Source organism: Cupressus sempervirens, chromosome 10 (assembly GCF_028749045.1).
Source record: "Cupressus sempervirens isolate cs-2001-9-10 chromosome 10, ASM2874904v1, whole genome shotgun sequence".
NCBI classification, from domain to species: Eukaryota; Viridiplantae; Streptophyta; class Pinopsida; order Cupressales; family Cupressaceae; genus Cupressus; species Cupressus sempervirens.
Window position 1 is genome coordinate 936,428,949 of NC_143127.1, and position 20,878 is coordinate 936,449,826.

General features: G+C 35.8%; 1 protein-coding gene across 2 annotated transcripts in view; it reads right to left on the minus strand.

The window, feature by feature from the left end:
* The window catches only part of APC6 (anaphase promoting complex 6), a 169,758-nt gene that overhangs the window by 4,588 nt on the left and 144,292 nt on the right, over nucleotides 1-20,878 (minus strand). Inside the window, exons 12-13 of one of the 2 annotated variants that reach the window (XM_089806963.1) lie at nucleotides 16,483-16,565; nucleotides 9,343-9,456 (exon numbers count right to left, since the gene is read on the minus strand). In XM_089806963.1, the coding sequence (XP_089663089.1) occupies nucleotides 9,343-9,456; nucleotides 16,483-16,565 (197 nt within the window). The remainder of the gene's footprint in view (nucleotides 1-9,342; nucleotides 9,457-16,482; nucleotides 16,566-20,878) is intronic. The other variant, XM_089806964.1, reaches the window with a different exon arrangement.

Here is a 20,878-nt window from a genome sequence, read left to right on the forward strand (position 1 = left end):
TATTTAAATTGCCAATTAATCAATAATTTTAATCTACTTAATGGTTAAACAATTGGAGTACATTTACATTAAAACTAGCTAATTAGTATTTAAGCATAACTGAGTACAAAAGAAATATTAACAATTACAACCAACGTTCTTAATCAAAAATAAGATAACCTTAACCTTTATTTATTTAACTAATTATTCTTTAACAATTTTAAATTCATTTTAAACTAACTAGGTATATATATATATAAAGTAATAATATAATAAAGAAACTAAGATCAAAAAACTTAAATAACTAACTAATCTAAGACTAAACTTAAAGTTTAAGACTAACCTAACACTATATCCTAATCTAACTACAACTAAACTATAACTCTTAACACTCTAACATATCTAATAGCATTTAAATAAACACAACTTAACAAAATTACTAAACTAACTCACATACTATTTACACACTAAAATAAAACTTAAATGGGATCTACCTATTCTAAGCCCCCTCCCAACACACCTACTAATTCTACCAACCCCCTAAGCCCACCCTACTCCTAGGCCTGCCTCACCCCACGGGCCCTCACATCTCCAGGCCGCGCGCTGCCCGAGTCTGACTCGGCACGTACTGTCCCAGGCTTGAGTCTGGCCCAAGTGGGAGGTCAGCGCAACTCAGGGCTCGAGGTGGGACATAAGCAAGGGTCTGCTTGCTAGCGCTACCAAATGAAATTAAATGCTTTCCCAAACACCTGCGTCCATTACCAAGAGATGAGGAGGAGGGATGGGACAAGGTCAGAATGACGTCATCCCATATGATGACCCAATACTTGCAATCCACTCTTTCAAAGAAACCCTTTTTAAAATATACATTTCTAAGGCTGACGCCCAAGGAGGAAAAGTTGGGCATTAAAGACATAAAGTTTTTATGGTAAGAAAGGGTATAAGAATATTAAAGTTATAAAGGTTAATTAACTTATGCATTGTATTAGATATCCTTAATATATATATATATATATATATACGGTTTTACTCCTAATTTTAAACACTAATAGATTCTTAGAATATTCTCTGTTGCAAACCAAAGATTTTCACATTCTCTCATACAAACTCCAGCATCCTGTAGGTGGATTATTGGATAATTTGCCTACTCTCTCTTGAAACTCAATGTATATTTTTCTTTTGCAATAATATTACCACAATAGGTGTATGCATTTTCTTATGAATTTCTAATTCGTTATTTCCATGAATCCTCAAATGGCCATGCATTTCAATGAAACCACATTACATGAAATAACCATCTACGTTTCCATTTAACTATCTAATAAAACTGATGGATCAACATAATGACTAAACTAGTCATAAGGCATTTGAGACAATAAGAGAGAGATCAAAATGATAATGCTCCATTCCTTTTGAAAGGAGTATCAAAATACACAAAGTTATTTCTCTATCATGTTTTCAATTGTAGCTTGGATATCTTGACATAATTCTTCCCACATGTTCTTGCAAATTTATTTTCAACACAATCAACCATGAACTAAATCATTTCACCCTTGATAAAGGCATCATACATTTACATGAATTAGTAATATTTCTCACTACCGTCCATATGAATAGAGGCATCACCATACATCACAAATTTAATCATACATAATTTGAACATCATTGTTGCATCCTATCTATGATACACATTCATATGACAACATAGAATACGAAAATTTTAAGAGAAGTAAATTTACTCAATCACTTATCTTATTATCAACCTGATTCAAGGCTCAGCCGGGAAAGAATCAGGAAGAAAACCTGGCTTCGTTGCCATATGCAATAAGGTTTAAATTACAAATTTACAGTAGGATCTCAATCCCAAATTTCAACAACTTTATGAAATTTTCTTCATGATCAAATCAAGGAGTTTGTTATATTTTCTGAATCTCATTTCAAGAACCATGGAGGAAAACAATAACTGATCGGGTGACAACCAAGCTAAATCAAAGAACATCAAGCATGCATAATCACACATGGTTTACACATTAAGATTCACAATGAATCAAGAGTAGGGAGAGGTGGATTCTTCCAACTGGAGAAGTCAAGCACAACACCAATTCAGATGCCCAATCGGGGCCAATAACCAAGAACTTCCGTTCTTCCATTTAAACTTGCCATACTCATACCAGGTTTGTGCTGACGGGTAGGGGCCCATAACACCCTACCCTTTATCCCTCTTCTCATCCTGAGAAGAGACTCTACACAGGTTGGAGTCCAACTAAACAGACCTCTCCCAAAATTGGTCACTTCTGCCCTCTCCTAGGGTGAGTAATACCAAAACACCCATGCAAGGAAAACTCAAAATTTCAAACATAAACAAGAAAGGAAAACAACCAAAAGGACATGGTTTACAAAACTTCCCAACATACCCACAACCATACAACAGTAAAACAACAACAAGGTAACAAGAACATGAAACAAAACATAAAAACTGAATAAGGGAGATGGGAGTTTCCTACCTTCTCAAAGAGGTAATGGCAATGAACAAATTTGAGTAGAGTATCCCTCCTTCCTTCAAGCTTCAAGAAGTCTTCTCTAAATGTAGAGATTGGGTAACCAAACCACTAGACCAAGGAAGGCCTCTAAATAAGCCTCCAACTCAACCACCCAAAAGGAGCAATAACTATTTCCACCCACTAGCCACACTAGAACTCCTAACTCAACCTACACCTTGGTTAAACCCTAAAAGGAGGTGGGGTAAGACAACTCATGACAACCACTTGCAATTTTCGCACAAAGGCAAAAAGGGACTTTTTGAGTGCCCTCAAAAGTCAAAGCTAGGGTCTTAGGGGTTGGAAAAGACCCCTAACCCATATCCATACCCTTAGGTTAGAATAGAAACATGTTTTAAAGCCTTAGGGAAGAGGTTAGAGACAAAATAAAAATCTAGAAATAAAATAGGTCCATCTAACAACTCTAACTAGCAAATCTAGCCCTAAATCGAATTAGGGATGACTAACCCTCATTAAGAATCTAATAGAAAATTGACACTAACTTGAAACCAAAGGTTAAACAATTAACCCTAACCAGTATACCGAAGCACATAACATTTTACGAGTATCAAGCGACACTGAAAGAACATAATTGCGAACAATAGGGTTTCCAAATTTTAGCACATGGAGATTAGTTTTGTTCCTCCGTAGGGTTTCTCGGCTAAATATCTGCACACTCATTGCACACATCAGTAGTCCTGAAAATCACATGTATATAAACGTACATGTATCAAAAATTTTCATAAATTAAAACATGCATCAAATAAGAGTTTCTTCATCCTATATAATTCTTAACCATTTGAAATATCTTAAATCACATCTCAATCCTACATCTACTGATTTCGTCAACATACATATACATGAACATTAAATGACAATCATCAAATATATCTGAAAATAACATCACACAACATAAAATAATAAAATATGTTCTAAGCATCAGATACTGTCTCGACATCTCGAGTCGCGGATAACAAAATAAGAGTAATGTATCACTATGCTACGATGGGTCGGGGGCGAGGCCTCACAGTTATTTTGAAAACTTATAATTTCTTTTGAAATTATCAGTGCATAAATTTTTCGAAATTATTTTGTCCATTTCTTGGTGCTCGTTCTTAGAAACCCACCTAGGGTTTTTGGTCTAGAGTAAAAAATCCCGAATTTGGGTCTGTTTGCAAATCCCAAATTCGGGTTTGTCTGCAAATCATCTATCCAAATCTCCTCCATTTTTTGTTTCGCAATTTCTCTGCTCACGTCAGATTCATAATTGCTGGTTCACACGATGGCTAGGGTTTTTGTTCGGCCAACAAATTGTGATTTATTTTTTCGAGAAGAAACGTTGGTATCTGCTACAACAAATCACGACTTCTAGTTCGTGCATCTCTGTACATTCAATTTTTTTCCTTGCAGGGTCAAACGACAAGCTCTGCCGATGTTCTTCGCATGCAACTCGGAAACAACAAAGGTCATTTTTTACCCGAAAATGGAGAACTTCATGTCATTTTTTCTTCTCTTCAAGTGACCTCTGGGCGTCGTTTTTCCTCCTCCAAACTGCTGTGACTTCGTTCCAACATTGGTCGTCTCTTCAAACACCAATTTCTGCTCAAAACAACATTATTTCTACATGTTCGACCTCCATGTCTGCCGACTGTTATTCTGCTCGAAACCCTAGTTTTTGACCTCTAGAAAAAAAATTTGTTTTCAAATTCTTGGTGTGTTTTTTGAGACCTCATCTGGGTCTTCGTCAAAATTTTCTGGGTAGCTTGTTTTTCGTGCCTTGATTTTCAAGCCAGTGGATTTACATTGTGACTGCAAATTCTTTCTGGGTTTTCCATCTACTCTTCTAGGCACTTGTCATTTTTTTTTGGATCAGCCTCAAGATTGCCTCGAACTTCGTGCAAATGGCATCTTTGACTAATCTGACGTTGGAGGGCAGTCTATGATTCAATGGCCACAATTGTAATCACTGGAAGCAGCGCATGTTAACCAACTTTGAATATTGTCGCTTGAATGAGCTTGTTCTAGGCATAAAGACTCATTCGACCTCCGACCAAGCAGAACAGGACCAGTTTGATGATTGCAATCGAGAGGCTTTTATGCTTCTCAAGCTCTCTGTTATCAATGATCAGCCACCACATATTCTTTCCAACAAGTCAGTTGCAGAAATTTGGAAATATCTGAAGGAGCTGCATGAAACATTTGACAAGAGTCGGAGATTCTTTCTGAAGAATCAGTTGTTCTCCGTTATGATGGATGAATGTATGTTCTTACAAGAGCATCTGACAAAGATTAAGGACATCCGCGATCAGCTCAAAGCTATTGGTCGGAAAATGGACGAAGAGGATATGGTAGTCATCACTCTAAAAAGTCTACCATCATCCTATGAGCACTTCATAGAAACACTCAACATTACGTCAACTAATGTTGATTTGAAGTTTCCAGAATTATGCACCAAACTTCTGTAGCAGGATTGTTGGAAACAACAGTTTGGCAGCAGTGCTTCTACAGCCTCCTCAGAGCAGGCATTTGCTGCAAAATCCTTTCAACAGAACATCGACAACCATCAACCTTCTCAACCTTTCCAACATCAACCTTCTGCTCAATCCTTGGATGGCTCTATGAAGCAAAATGTATAGTGTAATTACTATCACAAGTTTGGCCATATGAAGTTCGAGTGCCGGAAACATTTGGCTGCCCAAGCAAAGAAAAATGCTTCCCAGCCAACAACACAAGTTGTCGAGCTTCCTGATCAAGGCGAAGCTGCATTTTTCGCCTTCTGAATCTGTTTTTGCTTTTTTGGGTTTGTTGATTTTCTCCTCAAAAATCATTTCATGTTGTCTGTAGTATGCAAGGTTGCGCGAGATTCTAGGTTTTATCGTTTTTTCCACAAAAACGAAGTTTTGTAATTGCAACCTGTTTTGAGTTGTAGCACTCTTCTGGCAAAGCTTCTTGGTTTCAGCATTCTGTAGATCCAGGGAAGGTCTTAGTTATCCTAGAATGTTCCGACATCCGTACATTGACCATTACAGGAGGGTATTAAGATAATATCTTATACTTTCTATAATGGTCAACTACTTGTCTGCAGTTCGTCTTTCAGTCTAAATATGAATGTTTCCTATCCTGTCTCTTTTGTCTTCAATCCAAATAGGAGTGTTTCCTATCCTGTCTTCAGTTTTGTTTCTAATTTCGTCTTCAGTTTATGTTGTTTCTTTTAGAAACAACGTCCTCGTAATTCTTTATAAGGAACACATTTGTTCCTTTGTTAATCAATCAATCATCTGTAAATCCGTTAATCTGTCAATTCTTGAATCTTGTAACAGGATATAATAGTTGAATGGAAGATAAAAGCAAGGCGGGGTTCAATACAGAAGGATTAAGAAATATAAGAACTGATTCAGTGGAGGCTTCTACAGGGATCGTAGAAACAAATATGATACACCATGATCAGTGTGGGGAAGATATTTTAATTAAATACAACCATGAAACAATACTGGTCAGACAGGTTGTATAATACGCCGTTCATTGTACAAAGGATATAGGAGAATGAGAGATCCGCGTAGGTGGAGAAAGAGAATAATCAATACAGTCAGCAACTGTATACAATACATAAGTACTCAGAAGGAAAGACACATAGGGATAAGGACATTCAGCACTGACTGCAGCAGTGCAAGCAAGTGCCATATGACACTTTGAAAGAAACAAACATAAATATAATTACTAACAGAAGTACCAACTTAGGGAATATATACAAAAGATGATAATTATTGGATGGAGGGAGATTGTTTATTTGATTACATCTAGTATTCAGCCAAAGGAAGAATTTAGACTTATAGTAATCATAATCTAAGGGTCATAGATCATTGCATATAATTGGTGCTATCCTATCCTAAGGACCAACGAACAGACATAGATTAGAAAAGAATCAGTAAATATAAATTATATATGGATATTGAAAGATCATTATATGATCAGTAACAGAGGATCATAAATGTATTATATATATATATATATATATGAAGTATATATCTGAGTAATCTATATTATCTGAATGATCCAGTATAAATTCTCTCTCTCTCTCTCTGTGTGTGTGTGTGTGTGTGTGTGTGTGTGTGTGTGTGTAAACAACACAGATATATTATGTATATATATTAAAGACCTGTTACTGTTTAAATTGAGAAGGGAAGTGTGTGATGTTGCCAAGGGGGGGATTGTATATATCCAAAAAAATGGATCTTAGTCCGAACATAGGGTAGGGGTAGCGCTACTAAGCCTTGATGGTATGGACTTGAACCTACAAACTTTGTGGGAATCCATTGTAAACTTGGTATCTAGGCACTTTGGATAAGACCTGCTCCTTCCTTCATTGAATTGAATTGAAATAGTTAAAAAAGTTGGATATGAGTGAAAAAGATGACTTAAATGATAAATCTAATAAGATGAACAGCTAATCCTATTAGGGAACATTCAATCCAAACCCCAATCAAGATATATTAGATAAATTAAGTTCCCGACAAGGGACATCACACTTTCATATTGCAAGAATTCTTCCTCTATTGAGGGTTGTGCCTTTTGCCATTGTGAGGGCCAGCAGCTAGTGATCATCCCCCATTCCAAGCTGAATTTCTGCTTGATTGTCTTCTGGGAGTTACACACTGATGCTGGTATTGCTGAGCAGTCCCCAATATTCTTTTCTCAAACTTCCAATTTTCAGAATCCTTTCAATCACTTTTAACCAGCGTAGCTAGATACTCCCCTTTTCCTCCTTGGGTGCGCATATCCCCATATCCGATATGACTTAAGTACACGTCGGGCAAATGAGATGTCTTTCTATTTCAGAGACTTATTTTTTGGGGTTATCGTCCAATGCAACTCTACTAATTTTACATATTGCAAAGTGTTAAATTAACTTAAAACTATCTATGTAGCAGTTTCTCTTGTGTCTATATTGCTTTTGAAGTGGTGAAAATCTCCTCTAATAACTTCAAAAATTGTGTTAAACATGTTTATGTGTTTTTATTACTGTAGTATTCAGCTGTATCCATATTGAGGGTCTTAACAATGGCCTTTTGCATATCCATATCCGCATTTCTGTCCATAACCGTTTCCATGCAACTTTGCTTCTAACCTATTGAGTATATTTCAGCAACAATGCCTGAGAATATCAGTTATTCTTGTTTGTTAAGGCTGCCAATAATGGTCTTTTGATTTTATTACTTTGAGGTTTTTGGTTAGCACAATGGAGGACTCCCCATACCTCATTAGTTCCTCTATAATTTTGATCACCTTGGATAGAATAATTTATATTTGCAACGGTAAAGTGGATTGTTATTGGCAAGGGCAAAGTGGATGATGGGATTTTCAGGTGGACATGTTCTATGAGAAAGCATTAACATGGTCATGAGCCTTCCAAGGAGTGAGCTGGTGAATGGGAGGTTCAAAATTCATAATTCCATCCTTTAACAGTTAACTCGTTCAATTTTTCACTTTCAAAACTCATTCTTTAACTGACATTCATGGTTTCTGAAGTCAGTTAAAAAGCATAAGTTCATACCTTGTCATTTTTTCCACTCTTCATCCAGAACGATTGTAACATGGCATCCTTCTCAGAAACCATTTTCTGTTTCTCTTCTACATTCATTTTCTCCTAGTTACTTGCAACAGCTTCATTTCTTCATCTTTCTCTTGCAAGTTTCTAGTGGATTGCTGCTGATTTAGAGTCATTTATCATTTCATCTTTCTGAAGACAGCTACAAGGATGTGTCCATACCTTCTCATTCTTTCACTCTTCATCCAGAACGATCGTAACATGGCATCCATTCTCAGAAACCATCTTCTGTTTCTCTTCTACATTCATTTTCTTCATGTTCTTTCAACAGCTTCATTCCTCATCTTTCTCTTCCAAGTTTCCAGTGGAATGCTGCAAATTTAGACACACTTACATTGACAAAAGGGAGAGATCCTTTAATAGTTTTTGCATGAGGCCTTCAACTTCTCCTGATGTGCATGATGGCAGTGACTTTAGCTCCCTAAAGGCGGATGTCAACTCTAAAGCCATCTTGAATTTGTCAAAATAAATGCACAATGCATGGCGTAGCTGGGTAGCTAAGGCATGCTGAGAGAAAAACAAATGCGTTGATCCCTTCATTGAAAATCATTAGATAGTGCTGTCATCAGTAGGAATATGAACCTCCTTTGGAAAATGTTGAATCCTATTTGAACTGTATAAATGAATAGCCTGCCCACACTTGCATTCACTAGAATCCAACTCACCATAATTATTGGTTGAGAAAGTTGAAGTTATGCATTTGAATCACTGTTAGCAAATGGTTGCATTTTGGCATGAAGAGACATCATAATAATGATACAATGATCAATAATGACTAACAGTACAAAGTCAAGTAAGACATGATTCTCAAAGCTTGGGAACAGAATATATAACCATATAACCAAAGGCCTACCAAAGCCATTAAACTAGATGATTGAAAAATGATTCGAGAACCTGCTGAAAGTTGAAACTAATCAGTAAGCAATTTTGCAAGTGAAATACAGATTTGTGTTCCATGACAGTAATGGGTATTTTAGCCATTAGTTTAGAAAACTCAAAAAGAATGTTGAGTACAACCACTTTCTTGAATTGAAAGGACTAATTTTCTTGAATAGTTGGACATTAACATTTGACAGATAACCATGGTTTCCATGCAAAACTTGGAAGATCAGACAATCAATATACATCAACTACTTGCAAGTTTAATGAATCACTCACATATGTTCTCCTTATAAGCTTCAAACAAATACAAGAATTCATTTATTAGGACGAAGAACATACTTAAGTTTCCGTAGTGCATGCCCCATATTCACCAATGTAGGTTCCCAAGTTTCGGTCAAAGGTGAAGGGACATAAGTTAGAGTCTTTTCGAACCACCGTACAGCTGTTTCATACCTGCAATTACCAGTGAGGGCATATTAATATCCTCAATACTTGAGAACTAAAAGTAACTCAAGATTAGTTTGGAAAACCAACCAACACTAAATATCAGAAACAATATTGAAAAAGAAAACAATGCACCTTTCATTCCCAAGTGTTTGAAAAGGACATATATATATGTAGAGAGAGAGAGAGAGGTGCACAGACCTGCGCACACATATTATACATACATATGTGCATGTGTATGTGTATGTATATGCATATGTAGATGTACATGTGCATGTATGAGCAGGGATATAACAACTATTAAACATTTAGAAAATTATAGAAAAGCTGAATATATTCATTAAATAACTCAAATTGCATATAGTGACTATCTTAATTAGTAGGCTTCCATTACTGCTCCTGCTTCTGTTTCAGCATCGCCTGCTTACTATAAAGATGTTCTGGGTTCTGATGACTTTGGCTGTTCCCATTCTTCTGCTCAACAAGCTATGATTGAAGATTCTGCTGAAGCTGTACAGAAACATGGTAGGATAGAAATGGAGGACAGTTGGCCAGTTTGGTCAGCTTTGGAGAAGGGTGTTGTGGCCCCTGAGATCTAATTTTGGTGTTTCTACTTATCTTGGTGATTTGAAGATCTCTGTTAATGATAAGGTATCTAGGCAGTTCCTCAGCCTAAACGCCCCTTTGTTCCTGTTCTTGGTAGGAAGAGAAGTAGCAGCTTCTGTCTTGCTTAAGAAGTCCTCAGTTGGATCGGTCACTATGAGTGCCTTGAAGTCCAAAGTTGAAAAGGTAATTAAGAGTATCAAGAAGATTCCTCTGTGTATGTTGCAACAGCTCTAGCAAAGGAAGCTCAGTGTGCTGATCTGGGTGTGAGTTGTAGTTTCAATCTGCACTCGCCAAGCAGTATTGATAGAATAGTCTCAAATTTACCCAAATACAGGAAAATTTCATTGTCGAATTTAAATCCAAAATAGATAGGAATTTTATTTCAATGAAAAGGCATTGGTTCTTTCAAGAATTTAAAGCCTTTATTGTGAGACTTTTTCAATCATTGGAGAGCTTGCCTAAAAGGAGGGTGAACACGAACAAAAGTGTCTTATCGAAAGACTTTGTTGTTGAATGGACCGGAGCTGACATGGTGAGTGGGCTTAACGAGGCGAATTGGTGGGGCGACTTGGCGAGACGAACTGGAGAGTCGACCTGGCGAGCTGACTTGGCAAGCCGAATCGGGGAGTCGACCTGGCGAGTGGACAAGGTGAGTTGACTTGGCGAGCCTACTTGAACAGTCAGCTTGGTGAGCTAACACGATGAGCCAACTTAAAGAGGTGATTTGGTGGGGAAAATTGGCGAGCAAACTTAGCGAGCGAACTTGGTGAGGCGACTTGGCGAGCTAACTTGGTGAGCGGATTGAAAGAGTCAACTTGGTCAGGCGACTCGATGAGTTGGCTCTTTCAAGCAGCTTGGTGGGGTGACTCGGTGAGCTGACTTAGCGAGTCAAACCTGGCGAGCAGAGTTGGTGAGCAAACTTAAAGAGTCGACTTAGTGACGCGACTTGGCGAGCGAGCTCAAAGAGGCAACTTGGCAAGTCGATTTAGCAGGCCCACTTGGTGAGACGAGATGATGAGTCGACTTAGTGAGCCGCCCTAGTGAGCAGACTTGGTACGCTGACCTGGCGAGCCAACATGATGAGCAGGCTTAAAGAGGCAAATTGGTCGGGCAACTTGGCAAGCCAACTTGTCAAGGCGAGATGGTGGGTCAACTTGGTCAGGCGACTTGGTGAGCGCACTTAAAGGGCCAACTTGGTGAGGCGACTCGATGAGTTGGCTCATTGATGCGACTTGGTGGGGTGGCTTGGTGGCTGACTTGGCAGGCCAACCTGGCGAGCGGACTTGGCGAGCGTGCTTGAACAGTCGACTTGGTGAGCCGACCAAGTGAGCTGACATGGTGAGTGGGCTCAGAGAAGCAACTCGGTGGGGCAACTTGGCGAGCACACTTGCTAAGGCAAGGTGGTCAAACAACTAGGTGAGCTGACTTAAAGAGTCAACACGTTGAGGTGACTGGGTAGGGTGACTTGGCGAGCCGACCTGGGGAGCAGACTTGGTGAGCAAACTTAAAGAGTCAACTTGGTGAGTGTACTTGAATATTCAACTTGCTGAGCCACCTTGGTGAGGTGACTTGGGGAGCCAACATGGTGAGTGGTCTTAAAGAGGCAACTTGGTTGGGAAACTTTGCAAGCCCACTTAGCAAGCCCACTTGGTGAGGCGAGATGGTAAGTCAACTTGGTGAGTCGACTTGACGAGCTCACTTGGTGAGCGGACTTAAAGAGTCAATTTTTTGAGGCAACTTGATGGGGTGACTTGGCAAGACCACATGGTCAAATGACTTGGTGAGCTGACCTGGCTAGCAAAATTGGCGAGCAAACTTAGAGAATCGACTTGCTGTCACCAACTAGGATCACCCATCGAGGTTGCCTGCTTGGGTCAACCAGTCTCCGTCGCCCCAACCTCGGGCGATCCGACTGGGTCGACGAGGAAAAAAACAATCATGGGAATCAGACATTTTGGGAGGTTTGGGCTTTTCTAAATCCAATGAAATGTTTTTTTAGTATTTTTGAGTCTCACAGTTTGATTGAAATAGACACCTTTACAATGGTGACTTTTATAAATTATCTTCTCAACTCATGTATGTGTTTACAGAGCTCTCAAACCTCATGATGGTGCCCTAAAAATTTTAGGGTCTCCATTCATATTAATACCCTTAATCTTTTCACCCTATGATTATTTTTGTTTTTCTATTTTGCAGGATTTGCAGGATTTGCGAATTGATTTTATTATTGACTGTCCTGAAGATGCTATAAAGGATTTAAAATAATGTTGTAAAACAGTAGCAAAGTATATATTGGACATAGATAAGGAATGACAATGTCCATCCAATGAAGGAATTAACAACAATGGAAAATGATGTAAATATAAACTCCGCGATTATAAGCATAGAAGTTATGTAGAGTACATGAGTCGGATGTGGTATATCATGCTTGTGGTGACTTGTAGCAACGTCCTCACACTAGGAAAGTACTCTTGGCTTTGTGATGAGAAATCTGCACTGTTGCGTCTCTGGGAACTGTAGTCTCATGCCGACAAAGAAAATGTGTGTTGGAGTTACTTATCTTAGCCGGACCCCTCTCAAACCAACTTCCAAGCAATCTTCAATGACAACGTACATAGCAACGATGTCCAAGTGATATAGTTCGTGATGCTCTGGTTTGTAGTCGATTGGAGCAACTCATAATTGCAGAGTTCCTAAAGACTTTTCTATGGTAAAGGCATGAGAAAGAAATTGAAGGAAGAATAAAAATATGAATTTCCGAATACATTTTAGTTCAAATTCGAACCAATCACTCAGTAATAAACGCGTTCTCAGAAGGATATCTTTGACAATGAAATTACAAGTATTTTTAGTTCGATATAATTTCATAGTCTATGCTTCGAGTTCCATAATTCCAGACGTAAGCCATTCTATGATTTTTTAATCTTGTGAAATGAAGATAAAGGCCCGTAAAAGTTTATCTAATCTATGGTTCGATGTGAATAGAAAGAAAATTATTAAACTATAGATTAATAATTATTTAAGAAAGGATGTAATTTTATAAAGAGACGTGACTCTTGGGTAGAATAAAAAGATATAAATAAAGACTCATTTATGGGAAAAAAAAATACTCGGAAAAACATTCATATTCAGAAGAAGCATTTTATATTACTTATTCGAAGGGATAAGGAGTTTAATATGACTTTGTAATATAAATTCAATTATTTTATTTTAATAATAAAATAAACAAGAGCTATGATATTAGCACGAGTCCCGCCTACTATTAAAAAAAGAGTAAAGTTGATAAAAAATTGCATAACACATCATACTTGTCAAAAAATTTAATAATAATGTTACAATCTATACAATAAGTTCTTTAAAACTTTGAATAAAATATTTTAAAAAGAAAATATATATATATATATATATATATATATATATATATATATATATATATATAATAGAATAATCTTAGTACTTATATTTTGTGGAGGTTAATTTTTTTTAAAGATAGATTTTATAAGAAATATATTTATTGAAGCATAATATTAATCTTTGTTTCTATATTATCTAAAGGAAAAAAATACTAGCAAGACAAAAATAAAATTAAAATAAGATAACTCAAAAGCATTACAAACATAATAATATCATAAATTATATTGAAATTTTAAAAGAAAGAAAAAAAACCAATACCAAAAATACCACCAGCCAATTAGGGAAAAAAAAAAAAGGTTTTAAAAAATTAAAATTAAAATAATATAACTCAAAAACATTATAAATATAATTTAATATTTTAGAATGCACTCAAACTAATTGTTAAAAATGAGGTGAAAACATATGTCTCCGCCTATATAGGCGGGACTAAAAAGTCCTTTGTTTATTTCTAAATGGCATGGAGACTTAAACTGCAAATGAATTGTCCTTTATAATTATTTTTTGGAATTCTATATACAATTTAAATGTTAGATAAGTGGACATAGTCATTTTACATTTTACATTCGATCATCACCGATATTGTGAAATATTAAATTGTTTTTGTATCTATGTCCAGTTTGTCTCCCTATCAGAAGAGTTAAAGTTCAATCTACGCTAATTTAAGATTGCATAAATATTTGATTTGTCGCATTTTGATTATTTAATTGTTGGCAGTATAAGTGCATAGAACATTATAAAATTGTATGTGAAAATCTTCATTGAAGTTGACTCTATTGCCCAAATGAGCAAAGGCATTGGTCTTTCTATTATTGAAGTCAAAAAATCTATGGCTTCCTTCCTACAAGCATCAAATTCATTATTAACAAACATTATACAAAACATCCAAGCATTACTCAGTATTCAATTTCATTTTAATTGAGTTACAGGACATTGCCAACCGAAGAACTCCAAAGCTTAAATTCGCTTTAGAAAAGCTCTGAACCAAGTAATCTGGTTCAAGGAGAAGGTCTACCTGCCTAGGTGTAGCGGAGCCTGAAGTGCAAGGGAATCAAGATGATTCTCATCCGTTGGCCAGAACTGATTGAGAAGTCCTATCGGAGAAGTGGCAGGCTCTTGGATTTCCAATCTGCGGTTTTAGAAACCAACACCTCACATGTTACATGTAGTTGATAGAACCTACAGATCTAACTGGAGGTTAGAAGATGCATTAAAGAATGAAGGATCATTTTCATCTTTAGTTTTTGCCTCAAAGATTAGGCATGCTGCTTTATTAACAATATTTTGGTTTACCATTTGAAGTTTTTATTTAATTTGGTGCTGTGTTCTATTGTGATATGGCATTTAATGTTAGCTATGTTACTGATTTGCCCCTATGACCTAGTTGGGTAAGGTACAATCTCCTCTATTCCTAATCCTAGTAAGGTGCTAGTAAGGGAGGTGCACCTAGGAGTCTATATTTAACCTATGGATTCATTCTGGATGAAATAGAGAGAACCCATGTTGAATATGAGGCCACTGACAGATTTTGCAACAAATTTTCCTTTAATTTAAATTCATTTTGCAAGGACTGCCTATCTTCCTAGGTGAAAAACCTCCAAAACATATTCATAAAACATTAAATATAATTATGACATTTATAACTTTAACACTAACTTACAGAATTGGGTATGGATCCAAGTACGGGAACATAGATTTGATATGCCAATAGAACAATTTTTTGGAGTGGGTTGATACATTTTGGGTGTCTAAAAAAAGAATATAAAATCATAAATATAGACACATTTGATACATTAAAACTACTATATTAACATATTCATAAAACATTAAATATAATTATGACATTTATAACTTTAAGACTAACTTACAGAATTGGGTATGGATCCAAGTACGGGAACATAGATTTGATATGCCAATAGAACAATTTTTTGGAGTGGGTTGATACATTTTGGGTGTCTAAAAAAAGAATATAAAATCATAAATATAGACACATTTGATACATTAAAACTACTATATTAATATCATTATATATATCTATATAAATATATATAGATATTAAATTTATTAAATCTTAATACCATATTAAAACAAACCTACTCTATTATACTTATTTTTTAAACATGCTTAGTAATATATATTAAAAAAATCGAAGTAGGACTGTATTCCTATTGTTATTTTTCTAAGCCTACTAATATAAATACTACTCAATACGACATTCATAAAATAGCTAAGGTACCGGAATCATGTCGCGAGGGTTGGATTTGGTCTGCATGTGATCCAGGTCTAGGTTCAGTCCAGGTTTGCCCCTAGGTTCGTCCAAGATCCAGCCCGGTTGCCCGGAGTCACTGTGTTTGGCCCGGCTGAACCCACCCTAAATTCAGGCACTTGGACCAGACCCTAGATGAGCCCAAGCATACTCAATGCCACACGTCTAATTATAGTAGCTTTAACTTCTTCGCATGTTCAATTATGAAAAGAATGTGCCTAGTTAACTATAAACTGAGATAACTAACATACCTCTCCTAAGCTATCTAAATTCTAGGAATATTAGTTTATGTACCTTGTATTCACAAACAATCACATGTTCATAGGCTTTTACAGATGTAAAGCCCAAAGAACATCTTAAGTGCAATACAAGTAGAAATTGTGTATAATAAGACTCTGCCAAGAAAAAAGTCACATCTAAATTAATTTATATTTAGTGAGTAAACAAGGAAAATCTAAACAATGACGACAACAGAACTATCTTCGTATTATTACTTTAACAACTCGCATAAGAACAGGTTCTACATTGAAGAAGAAAACAAACAATTCCCTCGATTAGTTTCTCTATGGTCTATGTATCTCTGGGTCCTTCCTAGAATTCGCGCATTTTAGACAGACTTCCTACCATTATTACTTACAGATTTTGACAGGGTGTCTCCTATTCATGGTATATTATCTTTTTAGAGGAAAAGGAATAGGCCCAACTACAAAAACTGACACCAAAAAAGCACTCCACAGGATATAGTTGCTTACTCTTGGGTTTTGTAAGACACAACTCCTAATTCATGGTATACAAGAGGATCTGTTGAACAAATTTTTTTTGCCTTCATGAAGAACTGCAGAAGAGAAAACATAAACAGAAACTCGTTAGGAAATACTTCAACAGCATATGCAATTGACTAGAAACATATAGCAGCTATCTGCATTTCTATGTTGATAAACAATAAACATCATTCTTCATTCTTGTGGAAATTACTTATAACTTAGTACAACATCGACAAGAGAATCCAGTAGGATCCTTATTGTTGTTTCTAGAAGCATATAAAAAAGAATGGTTACATGAATGAGAAAATTTGATATGAGTGGGTGTAGGTGCTCTTAAAACAAAAATGAAACTCAAGACATTGTAAAGTCATATATGCCAATTTGATTGCCTTTTAAAAGTGACCAAGAAATAAAGAAATTAATTTATGCCGCAAGATAAATTGGGTGTTTTTCGCAATAGATTTCTATCAATAATCAAAACGATTGTCCTCCTGTCCACGTCAGTAAAAAGAATCACCAGTCAGACTCATATGTTGCATTCTTTTATTACTGCAGTATTTTAAAAAACAAGGATTTGCAATGATACTACAAAGTATATAATCCACCAAGGACATCAAAGACAAAGTAAGAAAACCAAAGGGAAGAATCACCATCACCTTCTTTCTGAATTCAAAGAGATTTTATCAAAGATGACTAAATAACCTACTCTTATTGATCAAAACAAACAGCATATTTTTAAGCATATTAGAACAAACAGTTCCAAGCAGTAAAACTTTCAGTAGGATATACAAAATTATCCTTCACAAAAATATAATTATATAGATAATTTATATGCAAGCCTTTGATGGAAACCAAGCGAAGTGGCACTTCTAGGGCATCGTTACAAACTTACAAGGATTACAGCAGTGCCTGTGAAAATTTCTATATTGTGAATGTTAGACCATACCATCTGACAAGTTAGGATGTTGGTACTTAGATTTGGCATAATTCTACCTTTGTCTGTTTAGTGCTAACTCTTGTGCTTAGTATCCATTATATTGCAGCATAATAAGTTAAATTGGCAAATGTCATTACCAATGTCAATTGGATATTGAAGGAAGAATTTGATTCTGTTCCTTAGAAATGAAGCAAGAAGCTTGGTCAGGTAACTTTCAAATGTATCTTTTGTACCATTGAAATCGATTGAATGACCTTCCTGAGGCAGGGCCAATACTCATGAACCACATAGAATTTAGGACAAGCATTCATGGTAAAGCAGGAAAATGCATCCTGTAATTTAACTATCACCTCAATTTCATAAGATACATTCAATAGAAAGTATTTAAACCTCACCCGCTGAAATGTTTTTAATTTAATCTTCTTCCACAAAGCTAGTTACTGTCCTTAGATTCTTTTCAGCAAACTTCATAATCACATAGAAATGGCATCTATTATAATATAATATTGAATTTTCAGAGTTTCATCACCATGTTAGAATTCTACAGTAATTTGACAATTTGTTAAAAGATATGAAAGATGCAGAAAATACGTGTAAAATGAATATGTGTGATACAACATGTCCGTAATACTCTGCCACAAACTACTAGCAAATGATTTTGGAACTGTTGTCCTCCATTTTGTCATCACAAAATAGTATAGGTAATAATACAAAACATTTTCAATTAAGTTTCGCATATCTTGAAGATAATTCACTATTTAATTGGCCAACATTGATCAACCAATCATTCCCAATTCGCGTAGCGAATCCTTTTACTGAAGGCTTTCGTCAAGTCCTTGTTTTTTTTCATTTTACTAACCTATGCTTGATTCTTGAAGCCTTCTAAGTCCGTATTTGTGCTTTCAAGTGTTTATTTAGTTTGTTTTAATCTTTTTGTTTCGCTCATTCTCTTGGTTTCGGTTTTCCTTCGATTTGGTATATCTTAGGGCTTAATCAGACTTAGTAGTCAAAATATATTACCATTTGTAATGTCCCCTTCTAGAGTAGAATTTTATATAATAATAATTAAAAGTATAAGATTAAATAATTAAATAATTAAAGATTTATAATAATTATTATAATTGTAAATATAGTAATCTAATTAAATAAATAAATAAAATATTATTATGATGGAAGAATATAATAATATTACATAAGAATATAAAATATAAAATAAAATTATTTTGTGATAATATGATCCTCGTAGATAACCGGCTAAGGATAAATCATTTCTTGTATTAGTCACTATGTAGAGATCATATAGGAATAGATAATGCCTAAATCAATTGGTTTAATAAAAGAGAAACTATTGAGTTGTAAATTCTTTAGAGTCACGACCATTGGGTCCAACAGACATGCCCTTTCAGCATAGGCAATTCCTATAAAGAGCCATCGGATAGATCGATAAAGAGGGGCGGGGAGCAATATACAGGTCAAAGGAAAGACATAGACATCAGACATGACTAAGCACATTAGGTACAAGAAGATAATATAATCTAGTCAACAACTGAGAGTCCGCAGATACTCCAGATCGAGATAGGGAGACAATTTAGTAAAGGAGAAAAACACAAGTCCTCGTCTTTGTCAACAACCATGTCAAATCAATGAGCAGTACCATTGTATCAAGCATTATACTATTCCATTGAGGTTAAAGTCCAATAGAGAATTCAAAATTTGCCAATACTTGGAACATTTAATACAATATGCAGATATAAGAACTAGTTACAGATAACCATCGTAGGAATATTCAGCGGCAACATACTACTCATTCGCAATAATACACATAGGAAAAGTAGAGAAGATGAGATAGAATAGAAACAATTGGAAGATAAGACAGGGACAAGTAGAAGACAAGCAAGACTATACATTTACCTCTAATGGAAGGAATTAAACGCATCAGTGAAGTAGGTTGTCTGGAGGACGTGGATAGATCACCACTTACCAGCGAGGGTGATGCATAGGACGACTAATACAAACATCATTGACGGAGACCAATAAGAAGAAGGCAATAATGAAACAAGGAGAGTCAGTACTGATAGGAATAGGCATCACTAATGTAACAAGACATATGGCATCGAGAAGGGATTTGGATATGATTTTTGCTTTCATATCAAACGAGAAGACCTTGGGGGAAATTACTTAGGTGATTGAACACAACATGAGAAGATATAAGGATCATGATGGAATAGGAAGATTCCACTCTACAGGAAGAGAGCATATATGACTTAGGATATATTTTGAGCACCGAAAACACTTGGTTATACACATGTAACAAAGAGAGTTATTCATATTCTACAATAAGAAAATAGGACAACAGAATCCAAGAATTAATTATGTGACGATATAAAATAAAAAACTTCAAACAGTGATAAGAAAGAAGAGAAAAAACTGAAGAGATTTGAATGAAACAAGACATAAATGGGAAGACATATTAGTAGTGAGCAAGGAAGGAAGTCGGACATAAATATTAAGTAGAGGACAAGGAGTGGCCAGGAACTAACAAATCACATGGATTGTATAAAGAAGATGATAATAACCATCGTAGAGATATAGTGCAAAACCTCTTTGAATATTTGTCATGTCCCCTTTCTAGAGTGGACATCAGAGACGATAGAGTTGGCTTATCATTAGAGTCTCGTAGGTTGGCAGTGGTGTTTAGGAACTCAATTAGGGTACACAGTGTTCGGATCTAGAGTTTCAGACAGTAGGAGAGCAGTTGAGAGCAGTTCCTTAATTGTAGGAGGAGTTTCCTACATTTTAGGAGGTGGAGATGGATTACATTTTTGAGTCCCTACGAGATCATTCTATGGTTTCGGTTTCGGGAGATTCAGAGACATTCCTATTTTTTAGGAGTATCCATATTTTTGAGGGATGAGACTGTCAGTTATTTCAAATTATCCAACATCAGTCACAGGAAGTGACGAGATCAGTTTCACCTTGTAGAGGTGTTTTGGCTATCAGTTTGCTATTTGGGAAATATTTTAATATATTTAAATATTCTCCTAAGTTAGCATTTTAATAATTTAAATAAGGCTAAGTTATAGCTATTTTGGAGTAATAAGGGGTTTTTTGCGTCATCTGGCTTGCTTATCCCTTGGTGTAATAGCTCGTTGGAAAGGTCTTGAACTTTTCTAAATATTTTTCTTTTGACTCAGAGCATTTCGGTGAATGGATTTCTTTCTATTGGGAAAAAGGTCATTTTCTAGATACTTGACCACTTTAAAAATGAGAAATATATTATTTTATAAACCAACGCCAAATGGAGACACTTTTAGGCCCCATTTGGTTGCAGGAATATGAGTGGAATACGAAAAGGAAATTAGAATATGTTTTATGTTCGTTGTTTGGTAAGCTCAATCGAAATTGGGAATAGGAAGACATATTCCAATTTTGCCCCTAAAATGAGCA